A 24,950-nucleotide genomic window follows, 5' to 3' on the forward strand; every position below is an offset into this window, starting at 1 on the left:
CTCACAAATCCATTAGAATTCACTGGAGTAATATATACCCTCCAAATTGTAACTTTATTACTAGAATAAACAGAGCAGGAAGAATCACAGCTACAACTTAACTTTTATTCCTTTCCTACAATGGTCAACAAACCTGTTGACCATTCAAAAGGATTGACCTTCTCACTGTTTATTTCTATGACTTAATATCTATCAGTTACGCACAGAGGTTTGATCCTAGGAAAATTTTAGAAGAAAAACCTTATTCACCTATTAAAAACAAAGGAGGCAAGAAGGATATTGGATCTGTAATTGCTGGGGTTTTCTTTGTATTCTAATAAAAACAAGTCCATTCTCCCTGATCCAAACACCCCTGAAAATGGTATATTTTATAATAAATCAAGTGGCAAGCAAAAATTATTTTTTTATACTTTTGTCATTAAGTGACTTTATTCCCTGCTTGGCAGATGAAGAGTCAGAGAGTTCTGACAAAATAAATTAAGGGATAAAGGAATAAACATTTTAGCAGAAGAGCGCTAAAATAATTTTTCCTTCAGAAAAGAAAGGATTTCACATGTGAACAAAGTTAATGTATATTTTTTTTTAATGGAAATTGAGTAGAAGGAACATTTTGGCAAAGGACAAAAAACTACACATTTAAAATTTACTATCCCATCTTCTCCTGCAACTGTTTAATTTTTAACCTTCCAGCTTCTGCTCTAACCATGTTAATCAGAGTGCTGCCCAGAGAGTCATCAGTGACCCCACGTTCCTTGCAGTTTACATTTTTCCTACTTCCCCTACAGCATGTGACCCTACTGACAACATCCTCCTTCTAGAATTCTCTCTCCCCTTGATTTTTTGGATACTGCTTTTTCTAGGTTCTTTTTCTAACTCTGACCACATCTCTGCCCTTTATTCCTCCTTTCCTCTTCCTCCCAAAATGTGAGCATTCACTGAGATGTGAACTTTTATTTTGTATTTTCTCTGCCTTCACTAATACATTATTATCCATAGTTTCGGCTCCTTCTATATGCAGGTGATTATAAAACCTGCATCCTTCTTAAGCTCCAGATTTGCATTTTCTGCTGTTGGCTGGTTATAATCGTCATGGATGTGTTTCCATCAGAAAATCAAACTGAAACTCATGGTTTTATTTCTCCCATATGTTCTTTCTTCGTGTTTTGCATTATATTTAGTGGCATCACCACTGTCTAGGATATTTACTGTCATCTTCAATCCCTCTTCTTAACCTGTGGATTTCCTCTCCTTGATCTACTCTATTCCTTTCTTTTAATTTTTCCCTCTATTTATCTGATTTACTTTCTCATGGCCCCCTTGGAATGTCTACCAGTCTCTATTTCCACACTTTAATCTATTCTACACTATACAGACAGAGACATCTTTATAAACCTCAGCTTTCATCACCTCAGTACGGAACAGCCCCTCAAACAGCGACACATGGTATAATAGCTGCAAAAATCTTTACCAATTCTTTTTAGTCCATTTCAAATGCCATTTAACCTGAGCTAATTTCCCAGTCTCCTAAATCAAAGTTATCTATCCCGTATTCTCCGTTCCCATAGCTTTCTTTTATCCTTTCCCCCAAGGTGTTAATCCTACCTGTTATATGTCAGTACCTTAATGCAGACACCATTAAAGTATCTTTGAATGGATTCTATTAGAATCCCCTCCACCCAGTGCTTTAAACAGTAACCTTAATAGTCGTTTACTGAATTGAGCATTCACAGCAAAACATAGCAACAATATGGTTATGACACATTATTAACTCTATATTGTAAACAACAAATTTGAAATGTGTAGTTTTTGATCAAAATCCTGAAATGCATGTCATAATTCTGAACAACATGCTCCTTACAGAACTGAAAAATGATGCTTTTCGATGTTAGCGCCCCCTACAGTTTACTTTTGCCATTCAATCCTTAGTTTTAGGACTCTCCATTGTTATACTTATGTTATAATACTGTCACGGAAACAAAGTTGTAAAATAAATTGCATGACTTCGATAACATTTGATTAGACATTCTATAACATTTACATTGTGACGATAAAAGTATTACAAAACAGTTATGATAGAAATCTTGATAAAAATAACAATTTTTTTTTGAGGATTTACTCTGTGCTGGGCACTGCTTTAAATACTTAACATGTATTTACTCCTTGGGAGAGCCCTATGTAATAGGTTATCCTTATTTATAAATTGGAAAACTAAGGCACAGAGGTCATATAATTTACTCAAGGTCACAAAGCTAGTAGATGGCAGAGCCCAAATTCAAGCTGTGGCATTCTGGCTTATCATTTTCCCCTAAAATACACAAATAAATTCTTATTTGAAAAAGTCAATTAACTTGCACATCTCATGGCTTTCGGAGACTATGAGAGGTTTCCAAGTTCTGTTTTTCAGGGATAAAGAGGCAGGGAGAGGACTCAGAGGGCCTAGATGAGCTCTGCTCCACTCAGCTTCCAGTGGATGGAGTGGCCTTAAGCCTCCTCACCAGTGACTAGAAGAAGAGCACATAGCACTGGGGCGCAGTGAGTTCCATGTCACAGGAACTCTTACTGCAACCAATGAGGATGATATTCACACAGATGTGATCATTGGTCCATTAATCAGGGAAGATGCCATTCTATAGACATTTTCCCTGCTTTTCTCTTTCCACGTCCAGGATCTGTCTAGTGTCTGGGGACCAGCATGTCTCTGTTCAGTTCTTTTAGTTTGTGTCTATGAAAAAACAGAGTAGATCCTATCTAAAGGAGAGAGCCTGTCCTAACAGTGCTGGAAAATAGGGCATGTGAGGTGCAGCTGGGAGGTCCCTCGGTACACAGCCTGGAGGAGAGAAGACTTGGCTGGCGGTATTGTTACTGAAGATGTTATTGGAAGTGATGTCATGAGGAAGGTGAATTAGAGTGAGGACAACCCCCAAGGGAGTGGAAGGAGAATGTTCAATAGGAGCCAGAGGGAGGTATTTTGGATTAGTATCACCTTTGAAATTGCGTTTTCAAAGAGGTCTCTAAACATGGTATGATTTGCCAGAGAGGTGTAGTTCCCCTACCACTAAAGGATCACACACAGGTCGGACAAACCCTTGGAAGGAATGTTGCATAGGATATATTAATATTGGCTAGATAGTCACCCTAGATGACCTTGAAATGCTTTACAACCCTGAGAAGCTGTGATTTCAGTTCTGCTCGGTCACATAATCGGAGTCCCTTTATCCTCCCCTAGATCTCAGGCCAATCTTTGGTTTGTGTGGGTTCTGTTTTCACTTTCTCCAGCCCCCAGGACAGATTCTTCTTTTAATTTTTATCCTCTAGTCCCAAATTATGTCATTTTTTCTAAAAGAGACAGGGAGTCTTCCCCTGTTATCTACACTCTGTAACTCTCTAATAACACAGTATATAAAAATAAATAAATATTCTTATAGGAGAATGGTGTTTTTTGTTCAAGCTAGGTACTCCATAAATACTTGTACAAAAAGGTTAACTATGTTAAAACACGAAGAGTTGAGTCAGAGATAATAAAACATAATTTCTTGGAACTTTGGAGTCATTCTCATTATTGAAAAAAAAAAAAAAATTTTTTTTTTTTGGCCCTGCCATGCAGCATGTGGGGATCTTCGTTCCCCAACCAGGGATTGAACCCGTGCCCCTTGCATTGGGAGCACAGAGTCTTAACCACTGGACCGCCAGGGAAGTCCCCATCATTGGTGGACAATTTAAAGAAACAAAATTACTTGTTATATTTGAAGTCTGTTGTATATTGATACAAGATAATTTGAGCCCAACAAGTTTTTCCAGAATGAAAACAAAATAAAACAAGACAAAAACTATGGAATTGTATATGAAGACAGTAAGGAAGAAGGTCTAAGGAGTATTTTCATAGCTAACCATGTTTGCATGCTATCTGTCATTCGCCTAGGAGTCTCTTAACCTCCTCACATCTGGACATTTCCTTAAAGAGCACCAGGAATCTAAGCCTTGTTGGATGCTGACAGAAAAACTGATTTGAAAATATCCTAAATGGTAAGTAATTGGGTTATATAGGTGTTAATAATACATGTAATCAAGTTTGTGTGAACCTAATTTGTCGTAAGCGAAGCAAGCAAAAAATTATACAAACTATTTCCTGGTAAGATTATACTTGATAACAAGTTGTTATTTCAATTTTATGTACTTAGGAGCTTCATACTCATAATAAACAGATTAATAAACACACTACTGCCTATCCAATAAAGGCAAAATATGACACCAGGGCAACCCAGTAATTTCTGGATGTCTGCTGTTAGCTCCGTGGGGCAGGAAGGGATAGACCCAATCCCACACAAAAAAAGTTAAGACTGAGAGAAGCAGTATTCTGAGTCCTCACAAGAAGCCTGCTAAACACTTCAAACAATTGTTGGGACACCTTTAGGACTTAGGGTGGTGGGAGTCCTGTAGTCACTCGGCATCTAATTATGTTTCTTATGATGACACAGCTGCAACTCAGGAATGTTCAGGGCTCTTAAGTTTCTTTTTCTGTTCAACTATGTCATGGTCAGTAGCAATCAGGGTTAGTGAGGGAGAAGGAGAAAGCAGAAAAGACAAATATTAAGTCCAAACTAGAGAAGGTATTGAGCTTTGTAGGTGTTTTGTTTATAAATACACAATATATTTTTCATGTCCTTTAGAACTTGCTTACCTGCTGCTAAAGTCCGTCCTGCTCCCGAAGCACTGGTTATACAACCAACTGTATTGCAGAGAGAAATAGTAAAGTTGTATATCCTATAAGGTTGTAGTCCTTTTACAATATAAGACAGTTCTTGGGATTTAGCAGTGTACAACACCTGTGAAGCAAAAAAAAAAAAAAAGAAGTCAGATACTAGATAATCAGTGTGAAAAACATTAGCTTGACAAGCAAAGTTCCAGGAATTCTGACAGAGGGAATTATTGCCAACCACGATTAGGAAAAGGGATTCTTTTTGAAGGGCCTCAACAAGCTAGGATTTAATTGATAATTGTACAATCACACTGCTTTATGAGGTAATAATCCAGTTCCTGAGTGGATAAATGAGGAAACCGAGTTATTGCCTCATAAAGCAGCATGGTGGTGCAGTTCGTGTCACTGATGGTACAGATAAAGAATGGTGACACTGTCATTGTTATCGTGAAAAAGTCCAAATAAAACCACGGGGCTTGGCCAAAATGAACCCAGTGCAGTAATGCCCACATGCTAGCTGATGGAGCTGGTACAGAAAGATGTCACTACGTTAAATCAATCCCATCATTTGCTTTAAAAAAAAAAAAAAAGCCACAGGAAGAAAAAGGGAAAAAAAGGAAAGATTACTGAGCACCCGCATGAAGTCAATTCTCAATTATCTTTCTTGTACAACTGAGCATAAGAAGATTGATCAAACAGTTACATTTTTTTTTGAAATACTGTCTTTATCACACATTTTCAAATGAAAATAGCAGATTTGAGCAAAGGAGACTCTATGGTCCATAAACAAGGAATTAAACAATAAACACTGAGAGCTTGTCCTGTCATTATAACTAGAATTGATCAAAAGCAACCATGTAAATTTGCTTAGTCTGTAGATACAAAGACCACTGGTGATTATATTCAGGAAAAAAAAAGTCATTAAAATGGATAGTCTGACAGCAAGCATGAGTACAAAGCTATTTTTCTAAGGGATATTGATATACATTCATATCAAATAATCTTCCATAAATATAAATACTACAGGTAACTGTAAAGATTAATAACATTTGGAGTCAATTTCTAGATTTTGTTTTCCCTTTAGGAGTACGATAAAATTCATTTGGAATATGTGCCTGGGTACTGACTTTAAAATTTCATAAACTGAGTAGTTCTAGAAAGCAGTGTGTTTGGAATATAAAGTATATTGCTTACATAACACTTTTCAGAAATAAAGGTGACTTTGGAGATTCAAAATATCTAGGAATAATTTCAAACATTGGTACCATTTTCTTGCAATTACATTTAGAAATCAGAAAAGCATCAAACACTGAATTATTAATCCTTTTTCCAATTTTAAAATGGCTACCTAGGTTTTGAAGATATAAACTGTTTTCTTTCATGCAATGTGATTTAAAATTTTCTAAGAAAAATAAAACTTTGAAATGAGTAAATCTTACTTAATATTGCTATAAGATTTATCTTATTTAGCACAGTCTTGATGGGATTTAATGTAGATTTTTAGAAAATAAAATTGTTTTTAAGATAAAATACATTAAGGTATTTCTTATTTAATTTAAAAAATTGAATCATTTTTAAACAAATTATTCTTTGTCTCAAGAACACATCAAGAGGGAGGGGATGAACAGTATGGAGGTTCCTTAAAAAACTAAAAATAGAACTACCATACAACCCAGCAATCCCACTACTGGGCATATAACCTGAGAAAACCATAATTCAAAAAGAGACATGTACCACAATGTTCATTGCAGCTCTATTTACAATAACCAGGACATGGAAGCAACCTAAGTGTCCATCAACAGGTGAATGGATAAAGAAGATGTGGCACATATATACAATGGAATATTACTCAGCCATAAAAAGAAACAAAATTGAGTTATTTGTAGTGAGGTAGATGGACCTAGAGTCTGTCATACAGAGTGAAGTAAGTCAGAAAGAGAAAAACAAATACTGTATGCTAACACATATATATGGAATCTAAAAAAAAAAAAATGGTCATTAAGAACCTAGGGGCAAGACAGGAATAAAGACACAGACCTACTAGAGAATGGACTTGAGGACACAGGGAGGGGGAAGGGTAAGCTGGGACAAAGTGAGAGAGTGATAGTGTATATATGGACATATATACACTACCAAATGTAAAATAGCTAGCTAGTGGGAAGCAGCCGCATAGCACAGGAAGATTAGCTCCGTGCTTTGTGACCAGCTAGAAGGGTGGGATAGGGAGGGTGGGAGGGAGGCAGACGCAAGAGGGAGGAGATATGGGGATATATGTATATGTATAACTGATTCACTTTGTTATAAAGCAGAAACTAACACACCATTGTAAAGCAATTATACTCCAATAAAAATGTTAAAAAAAAAAAAGAGGGTGGGGATATGGGGACATGTGTATGCACATGGCTGATTCGCTTTGTTGTGCAACAGAAACTAACACAGTATTGTGAAGCAATTATACTCCAATAAAGATCTATTAAAAAAAAATTTTAAAAGAACACAAAATGAAATGTAATAAAGAGAAAATGTAGACTAATACTAATTTTGATGAAATTTTACTTCTTCTCTACATATAGTTGTTATAAATTACATGATTTTTAAGAGACACTTATCCTAGAGCTTGGGGCATGTAAAATCATCACTCAGATAAACTGTGTCTTTATCATGTACATAGACTCATCTTAACAAGTCTTAAAGGATGTATCTAATTGAAAGTTTTTTGTGGGATTAATCTTTAAAGAGGTGAGAAGAACTTTGTAGGAGTTTAAAATACTACAATGATAATAGCACCACTTCTATATATGTCTTCTACCACATTCTTAGGTAAAGATCCTTTAACAGTTATTTTTACAGTAGGCTTTCCCCAGAAATTTTGGCTATTTATTTACCAAGATTATAACAAGACATGCTCAGGTCAGTGTGGATACAAATTTAATTGTTGAGAACATAAAAAATTTTGACTTTGCCACTTGTGATTTCACTTTCTTGAATATACGATTAGGTAGATGAATATTTGCAGGAGAGGGTATAAGAGAGAGAATAAAGTGACATATCTATATCCTTCTTTTAATTCAGCCACAAAGACTTTTAAACAAACAAAAGATTTATATACATAAATTTTGTCAACATAAAAAAATATTTTCCTGCCCCATTGAATAATATTTTATAAAATGTAATGTAGCTGTATCGCATTAATAATAATCACTAATAATAACAATATCTAATATTTGTCAAGCTCTTTAAGCTCCACAAAAACTGTATAGATAAGCAGAAATTGTTTTCCCATTTTACACATGAATAAAACCTGAAGCACAGAGATGTGTGATATGGCAAGTAATTGGTAAAAGCGGGATAAAAACAAGTTGATTTCTGGAATGTGTTGTATAAACTATGGGGGTTTTTTTTTCTTATCTTAGTTTCTCGGAATAGAGTATTATAATACAAGTAACAGCCAGAATGCATAATATGCTGTGCAAGCTGGTAATCCAAACCCACATGTCATCCACCATTCTGACACTGCTGGCTCAATCTCAGCTCCTACCTATGACTCCTTGGAGGACCCTTAAGACTTGTGAGAGGAGAAAAATGTGGTTTGGTTTGCAGATGGGTTGTCTTAGTATGTGGTTAATGAAGCCAAAAATGGGTGCTGGCTGCTCTATATCTCCATTCAGGGATGGTCCTAAAACCCAGCAATAAAAAGAAATCCTTTCAATGGGCAAAACTTTAGGTAGTGCACCTGGTCATTTATTCTGTGTGGAAAGGGAAGGGTCCCTGAATTATATGGCTGTGGTTTGGTTGTATTGAACATGGCCGTAAAACAAAAAAGACTAGAAAATCAGGAACTAGGATGTCTAGGGAAGAAGAATGTGGATAGGCCCATGGGACAGGGCATCAAGTAAGTGCGAAGATCTTTTCATGTCCTGTTAACGTCCTCCAAAGGGCATCTTCCTCAGAAGAGATGCTAAACAGCCAAGTATGCAGAATGACTTGTCCAGTTGACGTCAGCCTGTCTTTGTCATTGGTCACTCTTATGCTGATAGAAAGGACACTGGTCACACCATAAACTGGAGGGTAACAAGAGCCTCTCATCCTCCAGGATTATTATACATATCAAATGAATTGGTCTATGTACACAGTAAAGCCTCAGTAACCATTACCTATGATCATTATTCTCATTACTGCTGGCTGGATATAACCCACTAGAAGGAAATATGTCACTACATATCCCAAACCTTGAACATGTTCACAACCTTTGCTATAAGCTGTGATAAACTGCATCCCTCAGAATTTATTCTTAGGAAATAGAAATATGTAAAATGTACGTATAAGATGTTCTTATCAATGTCATTTAGATTTCCAAGAGAATTAATACAATAGACATAACAATTGATTGTGGATTGGTTGAATTATTATTGTGTACCCAGATAATATGATAGTACACAGCTACTGAATGTCAGCTTCTTGCAAGATATTTAAGGATATATGCTAAGTGGAAAAAGTAGATTTCATGAAACAAAATTATACCAACTTTATTTCCATATACCCTTATATTAGGAAAAAATGAGTGATATAAGTATTTAGAGCCTTGTATTCATAAATATTATATTAAGAAATGAATGCCCCCTTTAAGGATTGTATTGGATTGGCCAAATACTTCATTCGGTTTTAAGTAAAAATAAGACATATTTTTCATTTTCACCAAGAAATTTATGAATGTATTCATTAACTGAGCAAAAGTTTTGGCCAACCCAATATAAATGAAAATTCTGTCAGCATTCTGCAAATACAGAAAATGTCAATATGAAGACATAATTCAATTCTGAAAGGTCGTTAGTTGAAAATAACAATACCTGTGAAAACACCACCGGACTAGATTGTTGAGGTGATTGTTCAGAAACCATACTGATGTTATACCCCACAACTTTTCCTCTTGTCACATTATCTGCTGGCATCTCCCAGGACACGTTGAGCGAGTATGGTGAGAGGGGGGAGACTGAAGGAGGGGTCATGAATACAGGCGCTGTTAACAACAACAATAACAACAACCAAAACAATGAATGCTGTATTCATACGTTTTCAACCTGAATTCACACATTTATGCTAGTTTCTGAAACACCTCACTCCTTACATAATATTCTAATTTTTAAAAATCAAAGAAGATGCTGGTGTGTATAAAAGCTACTCACTTATTTTTATATCTGCAAGGATGTTCTCCACCTTCACGTTACTAACAAAGATATTTTCCATTTACAAAATTAAAAAATAGGAATTTGCTTGTGTTCATAAAGGTAACTAGTAGATAGCTGGGGAGGAAACCATAGGTCTTATGATGTCTTTGAAAGGAGAAGCCACAAAAACAGAATATGTCTCAGTCCTCAAAGTTTAGAACAATGCATAGTGACATATTGGAATTCTTATGTAGAGAAGTAATTCACTGAGCTTCTGGGAGAATATTACTCTTTAGAAAGAGGGAAATCGAAAATGTTCTAAATAACCCTGAAGAAATTCGAAAAGTTTTCAATAAATCTGGATTGAAATGTTCAGGGACATACACACATACATTCTCCCCCTGCCATCCTTGAGATCTTAATATGGATTTTAAATGTGCTAACCAAAGGTGTATTATCAAAGGACCTCATTTCACTTTCATTAGCCAGTGACCCATACAATTATGAGGGTCCAGTATTGCTGTTTCATCCATTACTTTTCATTTCTGACCTTGACTTTCCCCTTCCGGAATGCCATGGCTCATCACTTGTGCTATCATGGCCTTATTATTTGGACAAGATGGCTGGGAGTCATTAAGAGATGCTCAAGCACAATGCACATTTTATTCATGAAATGATTCCCTTGGACATGAAACTTGAAGCTACCCTTACCCTCCACAGTCCTAACAGATCCAATTTAAATCGTGACTTGGGTTTCTTTGGATATCTATAGATTCAAAGCATAACAAAAGTGTAGTTTTTTTGTCAAGGGCTCATGAAATTTGAAGTGTTTATAATATAAAGAATGAGGTGGAGGATTAAAAATATCTCATTTGCCTTAGTAAAGCTATCTTAAGAAAATTAAAACTTTTCACCATCTTTCCTTACCATATTGCCAACTGCTTATAAACACACTTGTGAATTACAGATTTTGATGTCTGGGATTATATTTTAAGGTATAATTTGGTACCTAAACTATTTGTTTTGGAAAGAGAAAGAAAAACAAAAACAGATTTGTGAAACGGGTAACAGTTGTCTCTTTCACTGAACATAAATTGTACTGAATTTGGAGCAAGATGGGACATATGGCCATCCCACTTCAGGACTGGAAACCAATTGCTATTTTTGACAAACATTTCCGAAAGACTGTAACTACAGTTAAGTCATTTTTGCGCCTTGAAATAACAAATAAAACATTATTTTTTTTCCCTAGAACTTACTGCAAGAACTTTGTGACCTTGAGTTATCTATGAAACCAATCTATGCATTCAATATTTCCTTGGTTTATATAAATGTACAGCTCTTGCTTTTTGAATGTATTTAGTGCTGTTGACTTTAATTTGCGGCAATATTTTCATTCAGGAGTTTCCAAAGTAGAGTTCAAAGCATTAGTCTTCACCTGATTCTCCCGTTCTTCCTGTGGTCCAGGCAGAAGACACACTCCCAGCCATGTTCACAGCTAAGACTCTAAACTTGTACTTGGTGTACGGCTCCAAGCCAGTGATGATTGTGGTTGGTTGGGGAGGTTCTAATGCATTTTCATTGGCTGATTCTGCAAGTGGGTAAGGACTGAGCCAGCCACTGCTCTGAAAAACTCGACTTTCTGTTGACCTGGTTTCTCCATTAGATCTCAGTCTTTTCATGTATAGTTCATATCTTATAATTATGCCTAGAAAAGTGAAACGGTGAACAAAGAGGACTTATTAGACAAATGGGCTATTTTAGGGGTGGGGTGATGTTAGGTTATGTGAAGAGTCCTGGCTTTCCTTGTTCTTCTGACTCAATTACCTGTCTATTTTCTTGGTAATCTACATGATAGGTACTTATAAAAAGAAACAAACTAGAAGTTGATAGCTACATGAATGCATGAAATATTACTGTAAAGCATATTCATGGAAAATGAAAACTGAGCACAAAAGTGTACAAACACAAAATAACTATAATTTATGATAGGTGCATTCAATATTTTTCAGGATGATTGGTCATAATTTCTACTAAGAATGGCTATCTCTTTTTGGAAATTTGATCACTGTACCTTCAATTTGTATAGTTTCAAATTTGGGGATTTTAATTTGATTATCTGCTTAATGTAAGCCTTGTTTACATAAATATTAGAATATTACAGTTCATTTCCACCTAGTTTTATCAAGTAACTTAAAAATCCTAAGAAAAAAGCTTTTGTTATAATACGTACATGATATTAAATTACTAAAAAATCTATGAATGTGTGCTGGCCTGTATAACCAAGGGTTCAATTATATAAGCCCCAAAATTAACTTAATGGAGTCAGCTAGCCTATATACATATTTTTTGTACTATTTCATATCTTTTTCTTGCTTAAAAGAAAATTTACTGCTTATGGGTGCCCTAACTTGTGACACAGTCAAATATAATGCATTTCCTAAGTGAGTTTCAAATTAGAAACATCATTTGTGTTATGGCAGATGTCACTAAGAGCAAAGATAATATTAGCCTTCTAGGGGGCAATTTAAATGAGTGGAATTTGTTATTAGATTAAAGAAATATACTTATTCTACTAACCAGGACAAATAGTATATCTTTAGAAATTGTTTCCCAATTACGACATCATGTAGCTATAAAAATGAAAATGGTTGTCAGAATCTTATTGCACAATTCCAAATACCCAGATTCTCCTTCATGTTTTACCCAAGAATGGGAAATCTAGGCCTTGAATTCCTACCATTTGGTTCCATCGGTGGAGCCCATTCTACATGAAGCTCTGTGGAACTGATCTTCCGCACCTCGGGTGGACCCAGCCTTCGGGGAGGTGCCTGGGCCGTGGTCACTGTCAGAGGGGTGCTGTGTAAACAACCCCCACTAGTACACGCCTGTACAGCAAAACGGTATTTGGTGAATGGAACCAGATTCCAGATGGTAGCGGTGGTTTCAGGACCTTCATAGGGAACACAGGGCTGGATGCCGTCTAGAGGAGCACAGGACAAAATATATTTCTCGATAGGACCAGAACGATTTGAAGGTACAGCCCAGGTAAGTGTCACAGAGTCTGAGCTAATAGGACTGATATAACTTAAGTTCAGGCTTCCCTCTGGGGCCCCTGGTTTTGTCCTGTAGGTGACAGCTGCACTCCTTGTTGAACCACGCAAGCTGCTGGTCTCGAGGTAATAGGAATAGGAGGTATATGGCGACAGCGCAGTGTCTAAGAAGTACTGAATATCTGAAGTTTAAAAAAAAAAGAAGAAAAGAGTTACATTCCACAAATTGGCAAGGAAACATTTCTAATTATTTTTCTGTTATATAACATAACTACATTAAACTACACCAATCCACTCTTTTGAATACAAGTATGGTTCATATTTTTAAAAATTGAGATGAAGCAAATACTGGTTACTTTTATTGTGCAGTAAAATATAAGAAAAGTGCCTTTTGGAATGATGCATATTTAGAAGCTTAAGCTTTTGTTTTGTTCTTTATATGATACGGCGTCCTTTTTATAGAAGGTATAAGAGAGTCCTTGCAAATTCTCTGAAACAGAAATAACTAGGTTTCTTATAGTAATCAGATTGTTTTTTAGACACTGATACACTAGACCAAGGGTTGGCAAACTACTGCCACAGGCCAGGTCTGTCACCTAGCCAACATCTTGACTAGAGCCTCTTCTGAATTTCCAACCCATGGAAACTGTGAAACTATAAATGATTATTGTTGCTTTAAGCTGCTATGTTGTAGAGACAATTTGTTATCAGCAATGGAGAATTCACACAATTCTAGACATGAAGGATTCGAAGAGAGAGAAGGAGGTAGAAAAAGGAGGTAAAAGAAAAAAAATGACGGAGAGTGGACATGATCAGGCATATGCCTGGAACTTTCCATTCTCTAAGGGAAAGGGACAGAGAGTGTAAGTCAGGATTGTGAAACATACAAATGCCAGTGCGGCCGCCACCCACTCCCTCCTGGGACCATGTGTGGGGGAAGGGTGAGGAGAGGCCCATGATGCAGCGGGTGCCCTATATCAGTAGGCAGATGCAGCATATTTAAGTGCTTAAAGAAAAATAGTTAAGCATCTAGCGTACAGTTTTACTCCACAGGATTGCATGGTTTCCAGAGTGACAAGGATGCCGTGTTGAGATCCAGCAAGTGTGCTATGGGACCTTCTGTGACTGGGACAAGGTGACCCTCCAGGCTTGGGCGGGCCAAAGGTTGGATGGCAAACGTGGGAAACAAATTTCAGCGAGCTCCCAGCAATAGCAAGAGCCCAGGGGAGGCTGAGATAGCAGGGTGTTCACGAAGACCTAAACAAGATGAGGATGAACACGTGTTCCCGCGCGTTATGCATTGGTTGTTGATGCCATGAGCGTGGCAAGAGCATTACCTCTCAAATGAGCCAGCATCCTCTGACATTTCTGCAGAAGCAAAGGGCCAGGGGAAACTGTCCTTCCCCCGAATGCATTCACGATGGTGGGGGAAAGGGAATAATTGAAGACTGAACAAGAGTGAATTCTACAGATTGAACGTTGTATCCTCCCCCAAATTCATATGCTAGAAACCTAATGCCCAAGGTGATGGTATTAGGAGGTGGGGGGACTTTGAAAAATGATGACATCATGAGGGTAGAGTCCACACATGGGATTAGTACCCTTGCAAAAGAGGCCCCAGAAAAATCCCTCATCCCTTTCACCACGTGAGGACACAGTGAGAAGTTGGCAGACTGCAACCCCGAAGAGGGCCGTCATCAGAACCCAACCATGTTGGCACCCTGACCTTGGACTTCTAGCCTACAGAACATTGAGAAATAAATTTCTGTTGTTTAGAAGCCAGTCAGCCTGTGGTATTTTGTTATAGCAGCCTAAACAGACTAAGACAGTGACCATCTGAGTGAAGGGTTATTTTGACATTCTGTTACATATGTCATTGCAAATTCTTCATGAAAATATGTTGAATATCAGACTAGAGTCCAATCAGGTCACAGAAAGCACAGAGTAATCTGAACAAGGAAAGCTGAATACAAAGAATGATTGATTACAAAAGGGTTTTACTTACTTAGGGGACCAGAAACCTCTAAAGAATGCAGGAAGAGAAGAGACAGAGACAGGGAAAAGTCACTACCCCCAGGGCTGAAGCAGAGCGCCTAGGGAAGGAACAGACCTGGAAGAGATAAGACCTGGGAGGAGACCAGACCAGACTTTGTTGGACAGGGTGCAACCTTGGCCCACTTGATGGTGAAGTACGCTGAGGTTCCATGAAGGCAGAACTCCCTTGGAACCTGGCCTCTAGCACCTCAGGTGCTCTACCACAGAACCTACAGAGAAAAAACTTTCTAGCAGAGTGCCAAGGAAAGCTGCCCATGATGAGAGGCTGCACCATGGAACTCACTGGAAAGCCACCGTCTGCGGTACTAGGGGAAGATGCCACCTGGGCATCACAAGAATTTACTGGGACTGCCATGCACTGTCTTCTGGGGTGCATCTTGTAGAACTCACTCTTATGGGGCCAGAGCTTGGGAAAGCTGCCCAAGGGTAGCTTGGCAGCTGTGTATGGCTGAACATCACTTGTTGAGTGATCTCCAGAGAGGGGTGCACACCAGAACCAGGAAAAGAAACCTCCACCTCCTGCAGGATCCCTCCAACACCCTCTACTGATAGAGTGCAACATCATACCGGCTAGTAAAGGGGAGATGTTTACAGGTTCCAGCTCCATTACCACAAAGCAGGCAATGAAGCCAAGGTTTGAAACGGAGAGGCAACAAATTGATAACTTGTACAAGTATACACTAAAAAATCTTTTATGAGACCATGATCTTTAGCCATATTCTTGGGAAACATTTCCTTGGGAAGCATATAAAATGACTGATGTGTTATTTATAATAGGAAATGTTTAAGTAAATTAAAGTTGAATTTCTTAATGAGTTATATTAGTCTAATATTACATTAATAGGATTCTAATATTATACTATTTAAAACAATAGTGATGAAGACCATACAGCAACATGAAAAAAAATATGAAATACTGCATAGACTTGATTATTATGCAAAATAAACTGAAGTACATATTTTCCCAGAAATTTTCCAAAATGAAATTCGTTTTTGCACTAGAATGCTGGAATTGTGAGGCTTTAATTTTTTTTCCTTTAAATTTTCTTAATTGGATATACCACTTTTATAATAAAAAGTTATACAAATTCAAATCAAAATCAGGTGTTTAGAGAAATTATTGTACAAGAACATCATGAAATTCCTCTTTAGAGATGCACTGGGTCACAATATTGGCTGACCTCAGCCCCCATGTGTGGCATTCTCCCTAAAGTATCACCCACCAGAGCCTCATGGAACTGTGCAAGTTGCCTGAATTAACCTTATTTTCTCACACACCTTCATGCCTTGTCTTGTACAATTTCTTACATGAGAGTAATTCTTCCTCTACTGTGGTATCTCATTAATTCACCTCACATCACCTGCTTTTGTGGAACTTTCAATGGTTCTCAATCACTATCTCTGCCCTCACAGGCATGGTTGCTTTTTACCCCTCCTCCACTTATAGGACACTCAGAATTATTCTAAAAATATTTCTTAATACTCTTAAGTCTATTCTGGTACAATATTTAATATATTACTTTGTAATCTTGGTATATTTATCTATATCTCTTTTCAATAATGAGAACTGTTCCTTCCATCCTTGTATTTCTAGTGGCTGGTACCATTCCTGGTCTGCAGTAAGCAGTGAACAAAGTGTAACTGAATGAATGAATGATTCTTCATATACATATTTTTTTTTCTAGGATATAGTATTAAGAGCCTTATAATAAAAAACATTGATTTTCATCTATTCTGTTTCCATTCTTATCCCCTGCTTATATTTTCTGGGTTTTTTAGGTTTATTTCTCTCAGAAGTAACTGAACAACCTTACCCTTGTTACATTGATCCTTTGATGTGGTATGGAATAATAAATGATAATGACATTAAAGGTAGAAATGAAATCCCAGAGTTCACTAAGATACAATGTTGTCTAAAACTCTCATCTTAAACTATGTTAATGTCCCTAGTGACGTAAGCAATGGTCACACGTAGAAATAATCTTCCTCTAGTTTCCCTGTGAAAGCATTTCCCTGGAGTAACATTTAAGGACTATCTCCTCACTCATGGTGACCCAAAGGAGGAAAGATTTAACTGATTGTGAATTTGGGAGGAAAAAAAAGCAAAGCATCCTCAGCCCACTGATCTCTTTTCTAATCTGTCTTCCTGCAGGAGAAAAGGTATAGTCTCCAATCCGGCTTCTATTAATAATGATGATGATTTTTATTTTTCATTTCCATCTTATAGATGGAACCCTTATGTCTAGTTCCCCTTTAGTTTCAAACTCAAGTAGGAAAAAATAATATGATTTACTGACCACCCCTTAAAACTTCAATACTATCAAAAGTGTGCTATTTCCTACAATAGCTGTTCTCTTCATCCCTATAACACATGAAATACCTACTGGCAACCCTAATCGTGGCTGCAGGGGAGATAATATTAGGTGCTGATTATGTACAATCCCCACTGTGCTAACTTACACCTTTCTCTTCTACTCTTGAAAACTAACTAGGATGCAAAATGAGTGAAATGTTACCTAGGGAAACCACTGACTATACCTCAACTTCCTTTTAAAAAGTTATTTATCAACTTTAAAATTATTCCATCATTAGCAGGTATTACTAAGAACAAATAATTTGCAAGCTCTAAAAATGAAAATACTGGTGTGTTATGATCTTAGGTTGGAAACTACTGCCCTGGAGAATCCCTTAGTGCATCAGGCCAGCTAGGAAAAGTTTTATTCTAACAAGGAATTCTATAATGGTCTCAACCAAATGGTCAAACTCGCTTGGAAGACACACTATTAATTGTCTTTGAAAAGTTCAACAATTCTTCACCTATAATTCCAAATGCCTTTATTTAACCCAAAGATTTGTGTTCATCCGACTGGATATAAGTACTGTTTCCTCTTCATATTACACATGCTATCCACACACTGGAAATAGACTAATAAACATGAGGGTATTATTAAAATGATACAAAATTCTGACAGCATTAACCAATTGTTCTTACTGTTCAAATGCCATCATGCAGATAATTTGCATATCATTAATTATAGTGATTGTCAAGAAATGCCAGAAGTGGCATTTTTTTAATGAAAAATAAGGATTTAAGAAATAATACCTGTTTAATAGGATTATATAAATTTCTGATTAGTGAACGAGCACACATTTATTATGTAAGAAACTGTTATTTGGATTCTATATTAGTGCAATCATGAAAAAGAGCCAGAGTGTTGTACTCACATGTAATGTTCTATAAAATAAATCACTGTATGTTACTATGTAAAACATGCCTCTGGGTTGAAGGGTATAATTGAGGTTTAATTTTACTATTGAATTAACCTATATGGAAAATAGAGTGACCCTAATATACAACTTAAGAAATAATTCAACCAGTAGTAGTGTCATCTTCAAAATCACTTTCAATATTTTAATAACTCTCTCTTCTTCTATCACAAAAACTTAAGTTTCAGGACACCTGGATCATGCTGATATTTGGAAGAAAATAAACATTCTAGTAGCAGGTTTTTAGGATGCTTTGCCAACATGGCAGATGTAGACAGATGTTCCTTTCCCTTTGCAATCTGCATTATAAAGTTCAGAGTTTCCATTAACTTCAAAGAAGACTAGGAGTACTGAAGAGACATTTAGAGTTAACACAAAGTACTAAATGTAATAACATAAGTCATACAGAACTGGGTGCAAAATGTAACCTACTATAATATATACAAAATAAAACTGTATGCTATGCAAAAGTTGTAACGCCAATCAATATGTCAAAACAAGGCAACTTCCTAATCATTTTCAGAAAGATTATGGAACTTCAGTGTTTTTACATAGCTTTATATACTTTTCTAATTAATTTATCATGTTAAACTAGAATTTGGAAAACTGGGTCTTAAACAAAGAGAACAACATGGAAACCTGAATTGGAATCACTGTTCCAATGTTTCTTAAACTAGTTTCTTAAACTAGCTTGTAGTTAAACATGACCAAAGCAAACATCAGAGAAGACAGAGCTGGAAGAAAATTTCCAAGTTTTCCTTCTGTCTTTAGGGAAAAAGTATCTAAAACATCCGAGTAAATCTTTTTAAAGATAATGGGTCTAAATAGCTTGATTTCTACAAGCTCCTTCAAAATCTTCATAATAGTTACAGGTGCAAAGATAGTCCTCATGGTTTTTTCACATCCTTCTTCTCTCAATTTAGTTCCATGTTTCTGGGTTTTACCTCTGTGGAAATGGCAATGTATGCATAAAATTATACTATTTGCTTGAATGTTAGTACTCTGATTTCCCTTTTTGAAAAGTCCATTTTACAACCTGAGAATTTAAAATGTGAACCCCTTATAATAGAAATATTTGATAAATTTTCTATAATCCTTACACCCAGAAAAATGAGAGACCAGTTTGTTGTAAGTCTTCCAGTATTTTTATATATTTTAAATTAAAACATAATTCATAGATTATTTTAATATCTTTTAGTTACCTTAAACAGTACTTCATGGATATTTCCCATTCATTAATAAGTAAACTAAGATAGCACTTTATAGGTGACCATATTCTACAATTTACTTAATAATGCACCAGATTCTATTATGTCATGTACCATAATTTACTGAAAGTTTTTTGAATGTCTGACTTTTTCCAATATTTTGCAATTACAAATAGTGCAGGTTTGGACATATTTTGTGATTTGGTGTCCCTTTATGACTATTCATTTGAGATACATTTTCTAAAGTAGGTTTGGTGAGTCAAATGGTTTGCAAAAGGGTAAGGTTTCTCGTATATTTTAACAAGTTATCCCACATGAAAAGTCATACCAATGAACCCTCACAGATAGCCCAGCAGTTTATGTAAGTTCTAGCTCCTCCATATCCTCATTAATCCTGGAAAGGGTAATTTTTTTTCATCTTTGAGGCTTTGATAAGCATTCATGTCTTATCAAATAATAAGCATCTCATTTTCACTGCGTTTCTTTGATTACTAGTGAGATTTGTAATTCTCTCTGCTGAAACACTCCATGCTAGACAACAACATGTCTCCTCAATGTCAAAGAACTTAACTAATGTATCAATTTTCAGAATATTATATCTTTCCATCACCAAACCTTGAAACTCACCGTATGGGTATTGATCTTCAATTGTGTAGATTTCAAAACCATCCCTGAATAAACTGTAAGTGAGCCAGTGGGCATTTGGAGAATCAGGTGGACTCCAGGAAAGACTGATAGCAGAAGAATTTTGAACTTTTCCTCTGGGTGGAGGTTGCTGGGATGGAGCTAAATTACAATGGAGAGAGCATGTATCAGCAAAGGCAATCAATAAGGACACAAGTAAACTGAAGTAAGATATCCAGCAAAGAGGTCTTTTTGATTCAGGATTACTTTATCAAGAAGACATGTGGTTTACCAAGACATTAATAAACAAAGGGTATACATCATGAGTTCTCTAAAACAAAGCTTTTTATCTATAAACGTAAAATACATTTGTAGGTCAATGCAGCTGACATAAATATGGTTGGGGGGAAAAAACCACAAAAGTTTACATAAGCACTTCTTTTTTATTGAAGTATAGTTGACTTACAATATTATATTCATTTCAGGTGTATAACATAGTGATTTGATACTTGTATAGATAATGCACCATACAGAGTTATTACAGCATTATTAACTATATTCCCTATGCTGTACACTACATCCCCGTGACTTATTTATTCTGTAACTGGAAGTTTGTACTTCTTAATCCCCTTCACCTATTTCACCCATTCCCCACCTCCCCTCTGGCAACCATTAGTTTGTTCTCTGTATCTGTGAGTCTGTTTCTGTTTTGTTCTATTTGTTCATTTTTTTTAGATTCCACATATAAATGAAAACATACAGTATTTCTCTAACTCTCCACCTCTTTCTTTGAATTTTTCTGAGAAACTATCCAAGGATGCATAATATTTATTTTCTACTTAATTAATTTAAAAGTTGATATACATAAATTGTGTTGAAACTTGAAATAAGTCGTGTAATTTTTGGATTTTTTAAAAGGAAGTTTTCCATTCCATTAAGCACAATGCTTCATCTTGCTTCACAGAGCATAGTGTAAAAGAAGAATAATAGCTGGTGATGCAAATAGCTGTGGATGCTAAGGATGTTAAATAGTCTAAATATTAGCAAGAAACAAATTAAATGTACTACGTGAACACCAAGCACCTGTTAAAGCTGGTATGATTGTTTATAACACCTGTTTAAAATGCTGTGATTGTAACATAGAAAACAAACTTATGGTTACCAAATGGGAAATTGGTGGGGCGGGGGAAGGGGGAGAAGAGATAAATTAGGAGTTTGGGATTAAAAGATACACACTACTATACATAAAATAGATAAACAACAAGGACCTACTGTTTAGCACATACTCAATACCTTGTAATAACCTATAATGGAAAAAAATCTGAAAAAGAATATATATAAATATATGTATATAACTGAAGCACTTTGCTGTACACCTGATACTAACAAAACATTGTAAATCAACTATACTTCAATTTAAAAAGTGCTGTGATTCAGATGTAGAGAACAAACATATGGACACCAAGGGGGGAAAGCAGGGCAGGCGGACGAATTGGGAGATTGGGATTGACATATATACACTAATATATACAAAATAGATAACTAATAAGAACCTGCTGTATAGCACAAAAAATAAAAAATAAATAAAAAATGCTGTGATTGTTAGAGATAATATGTTTGCTTCCATCAGGCACATAAGAGCATTCATCTCACTATTTTAGTGATATTTTTTATAGTATAAATATACACTATGAACACATTGTTTCTTATCACTATATTTTTCGTAGTCTCCCTATTTTGGAGAATCAGTCTACATTTTTTCCCCCAGAATATATAAAGGTAAAGGAGAAAAACAATGTCTAACTATATTTTAAGGGCAATCAACCACCAGTTTATTTAACCCCCGCTGGTTTAAGATGCATAATCCTTCATCCATTTAGAGAAGCATAATCTAATCGGACTTTCTCATTGACTAAAATGACAAAGGCACAGTTTGCTGTGTTAACTTATTTTGTAAACCATTAATCTTTCTGTTGAGAAAAAATTTTAAATCATGAATCGATCATGAATCGATCAATTATCAATATTATTATATGAAATATCTGCAGTCACTAGGCGATAGTCAATGTTTCAGAAGAAAAGAAAGTGCACTCTCAAGTGATTTAATAAAGAGCTTGGGCTTCCCTGGTGGCGCAGTGGTTGAGAATCTGCCTGCTAATGCAGGGGACACAGGTTCAAGCCCTGGTCTGGGAAGTTCCCACATGCCGCGGAGCAACTAGGCCCGTGAGCCACAACTACTGAGCCTGCGCGTCTGGAGCCTGTGCTCCGCAACAAGAGAGGCCGCGATAGTGAAAGGCCCGCGCACCACGATGAAGAGTGGCCCCCGCTTGCCACAACTAGAGAAAGCCCTCGCACAGAAACGAAGACCCAACACAGCCAAAAATTAATTAATTAATTAATTTTTAAAAAAAAGAGCTTAATAAAGAAACTATTTTCAAAAGGGTGGGCAGAATGTAAAGGAATCAAAAGACATGGAGCAGTACTCTGGGGTATGGTAATAGCAGAGCTCTTTTACTACTTATGTCATGGGTCAAGACCAATCCCAGGCTCAATGATTCACTAGAAATTCATTCACTCATCATATAGTCCTACTAATGGGTAAGATTTATTACAGCAAAAGGATACAGAGTACAATCAAAAAAGGGAAAATGTACATGGGTAAAGTCTGGGGGAAACCAGGCACAAGCTTCCAGTCACAGAGGATGGGCTTAATTCCCCTAGCAACATATAAAAACACATGTGAAATGTTGTCAACCAGAGAAGTTCGTTAGAAACTCAGTGCCCAGTGTTTATACTGGGGGCTGTTCATGTAGGCAGCCTCTGCCTGGCTCACACCAAAATTCCAAACTCCCAGAAAGAAAGCAGGTGTTAAGCATTGTATGGTCAGGCCACTCAAGAGGGCTGTTCTCTTGCTCTCGGTACATCCCCTGCTCAACCAGTGCCTGCTTCACCTACAACCTACTCACAGGACTGACCTTCCTACATACTTGCCCCATGTCCCAGCTAATGATTGTTCTTATCAGAGGCAGTGAAGGGCGTGGCCCACTGCTGGTTTCCTTGGTAACCGAAGAGCCAGCCAGAGGTAATTCTCCCTATAACTGGCAATCCCTCCCACCCCCCAGTGAAGCCTACAGCCATGTCCTGCCCGCTGTCCCCTGCATATGGTGGGGTGTCACTCCAGGACCTTGCTTCAGACATGTAAGCTCTCCCATCCATTAAATCATTCATGTCTCTGTCATGGACTCCAGACTCCTTCTTTGGTCTCAAAACTGGGGAAATGGAGGCCAGTATTTCCTGTGGGTTGCAGCCCAACAAGCATAAACCATGTAATCTGTACAAAATTTAAGGAACAGTGAGCCCTTCTTAACAATTCTGAGGATGGTGGGAGCCGTCACAAAATCCAAATCCCAGATGCCCGCCAAAGGCCAACTTTGTAAGCAGGTCTTTCTAAAGACAAGCATTCAGGCCTGCTATGTTAACTTTTTCTCACACATTATCCCTAGCTTGAAGGGGCACAGCACTCAGGGACAGAAAGGGATGTGTGAAGAGCATCATCTGACCACTCATTGAAGGACAGAGCCAGCTCAAGGCCACTCTTATACTGAGACAGGGAGCTGGGGATTAAATGTTCTGACTTCCCTTTGTGCCAGCCCTCCTCCAGATGACTAGAAGGTTCCTACTTGTAGCTGAAGCCAACCAAAAGTCAGGGGGCAAGAGAGCCTGCTGACACAGAACATACAGAATCTTGGGGAACAGAGCAGAGTGAGAAGTATGGAGTAGTAATGTGAAGTTATCCTAACACACCAGGCAAAGACTTTCAACTAAGAGCTATTACTAATTCATCAGTACTCATGAGTGATATACTCCATTTTAAAGACATGATATAACCCAACAATAGCATTTTAAGAAAGTATATCAAGAGCACTGAATTTGAAACATATAAAATTCCATATCTTATGCATAAGCTTTCTAAAGACAATGTCTCTAAACCTATGGTAGATAATATTGATGTCACATTTTTCAAGAAAAATATTCAACCTCGATACATTCTCACTCTTCCTCTTTTATTTATCCTTTTTTGGAGGGGATTTTCATTGTTATGTTAAAATTCTAACTGTCCATATGCCTATTTAGATATAGGACAGTGAGTAATAACAATCTCAAAATGACACATGAGAAGAGAATTATTTCCAAACAGCACCTTATATCTTTGAATTCAACGATTTGCCATATTTTGCTATGGTCACTTTGGTTGGTTGAATACTGACAGTACATTTGATCTTTCAGTGAATCTTAATTTAGGGCTCTAAATCCTGTTATTCTTAGTGGAACTTCAAAGATTCATAAACTGTCTCATCTATAGCACTCTCAAAGAGCCTTGCAATCCATGGCAATTTAAAGTTTTTAGTGAATATTAGTGATTACATCTAAAACTCTGCATGCTCTCAGGAACACAATAGATTTCAGAGTTAGAGCAATCAAAACTGACCATCAAACTATTTTCTAAGATGGCAAAATACTTTTGGGATGATTGAAAGAGAGATAGATGTTTCAGTCCCATGTCAAAGGATGTAGAAAATGATTTGCATTACGTGAAAATTTCCTTGACAACAAACACAATCATACACATATGTACACACATAGGCTCTTTCAAATGTTTAAAGTTGATTACTTTTTATGACCATCTCTAACCACAATCTTGTCTGACTTCACAGTGTGAATGAATAGTGCTTGTTTCACATTTAAATGAGAATTTTCAAAGACCTGAAGGTTTAGATAGTTCAATACCACTCTAAGAATAAATATTTTGAAATCCTGGGCATGAGATAACTTGAGCCCACTTTTATGTGCTAAAAGTAGGATTCTGAGAAAATGGTCATAC

The 24,950-nt window shown here is 36.7% G+C and overlaps 1 protein-coding gene across 2 annotated transcripts in view; it reads right to left on the reverse strand.

Annotated features, from left to right (window-relative positions):
* USH2A (usherin) overlaps window positions 1-24,950 on the reverse strand; it is a 794,931-nt gene that overhangs the window by 552,115 nt on the left and 217,866 nt on the right. For both annotated transcript variants that reach the window (XM_082428283.1, XM_082428282.1), the window contains exons 15-19: window positions 20,072-20,230; window positions 12,602-13,096; window positions 11,300-11,569; window positions 9,544-9,713; window positions 4,679-4,823 (exon numbers count right to left, since the gene is read on the reverse strand). In XM_082428283.1, coding sequence (XP_082284409.1) covers window positions 4,679-4,823; window positions 9,544-9,713; window positions 11,300-11,569; window positions 12,602-13,096; window positions 20,072-20,230 — 1,239 coding nt within the window. The remainder of the gene's footprint in view (window positions 1-4,678; window positions 4,824-9,543; window positions 9,714-11,299; window positions 11,570-12,601; window positions 13,097-20,071; window positions 20,231-24,950) is intronic.

The sequence above is a fragment of the Balaenoptera physalus genome (genome assembly GCF_965194825.1).
Source record: "Balaenoptera physalus genome assembly, chromosome: 1".
In the NCBI taxonomy this organism is placed as follows: domain Eukaryota; kingdom Metazoa; phylum Chordata; class Mammalia; order Artiodactyla; family Balaenopteridae; genus Balaenoptera; species Balaenoptera physalus.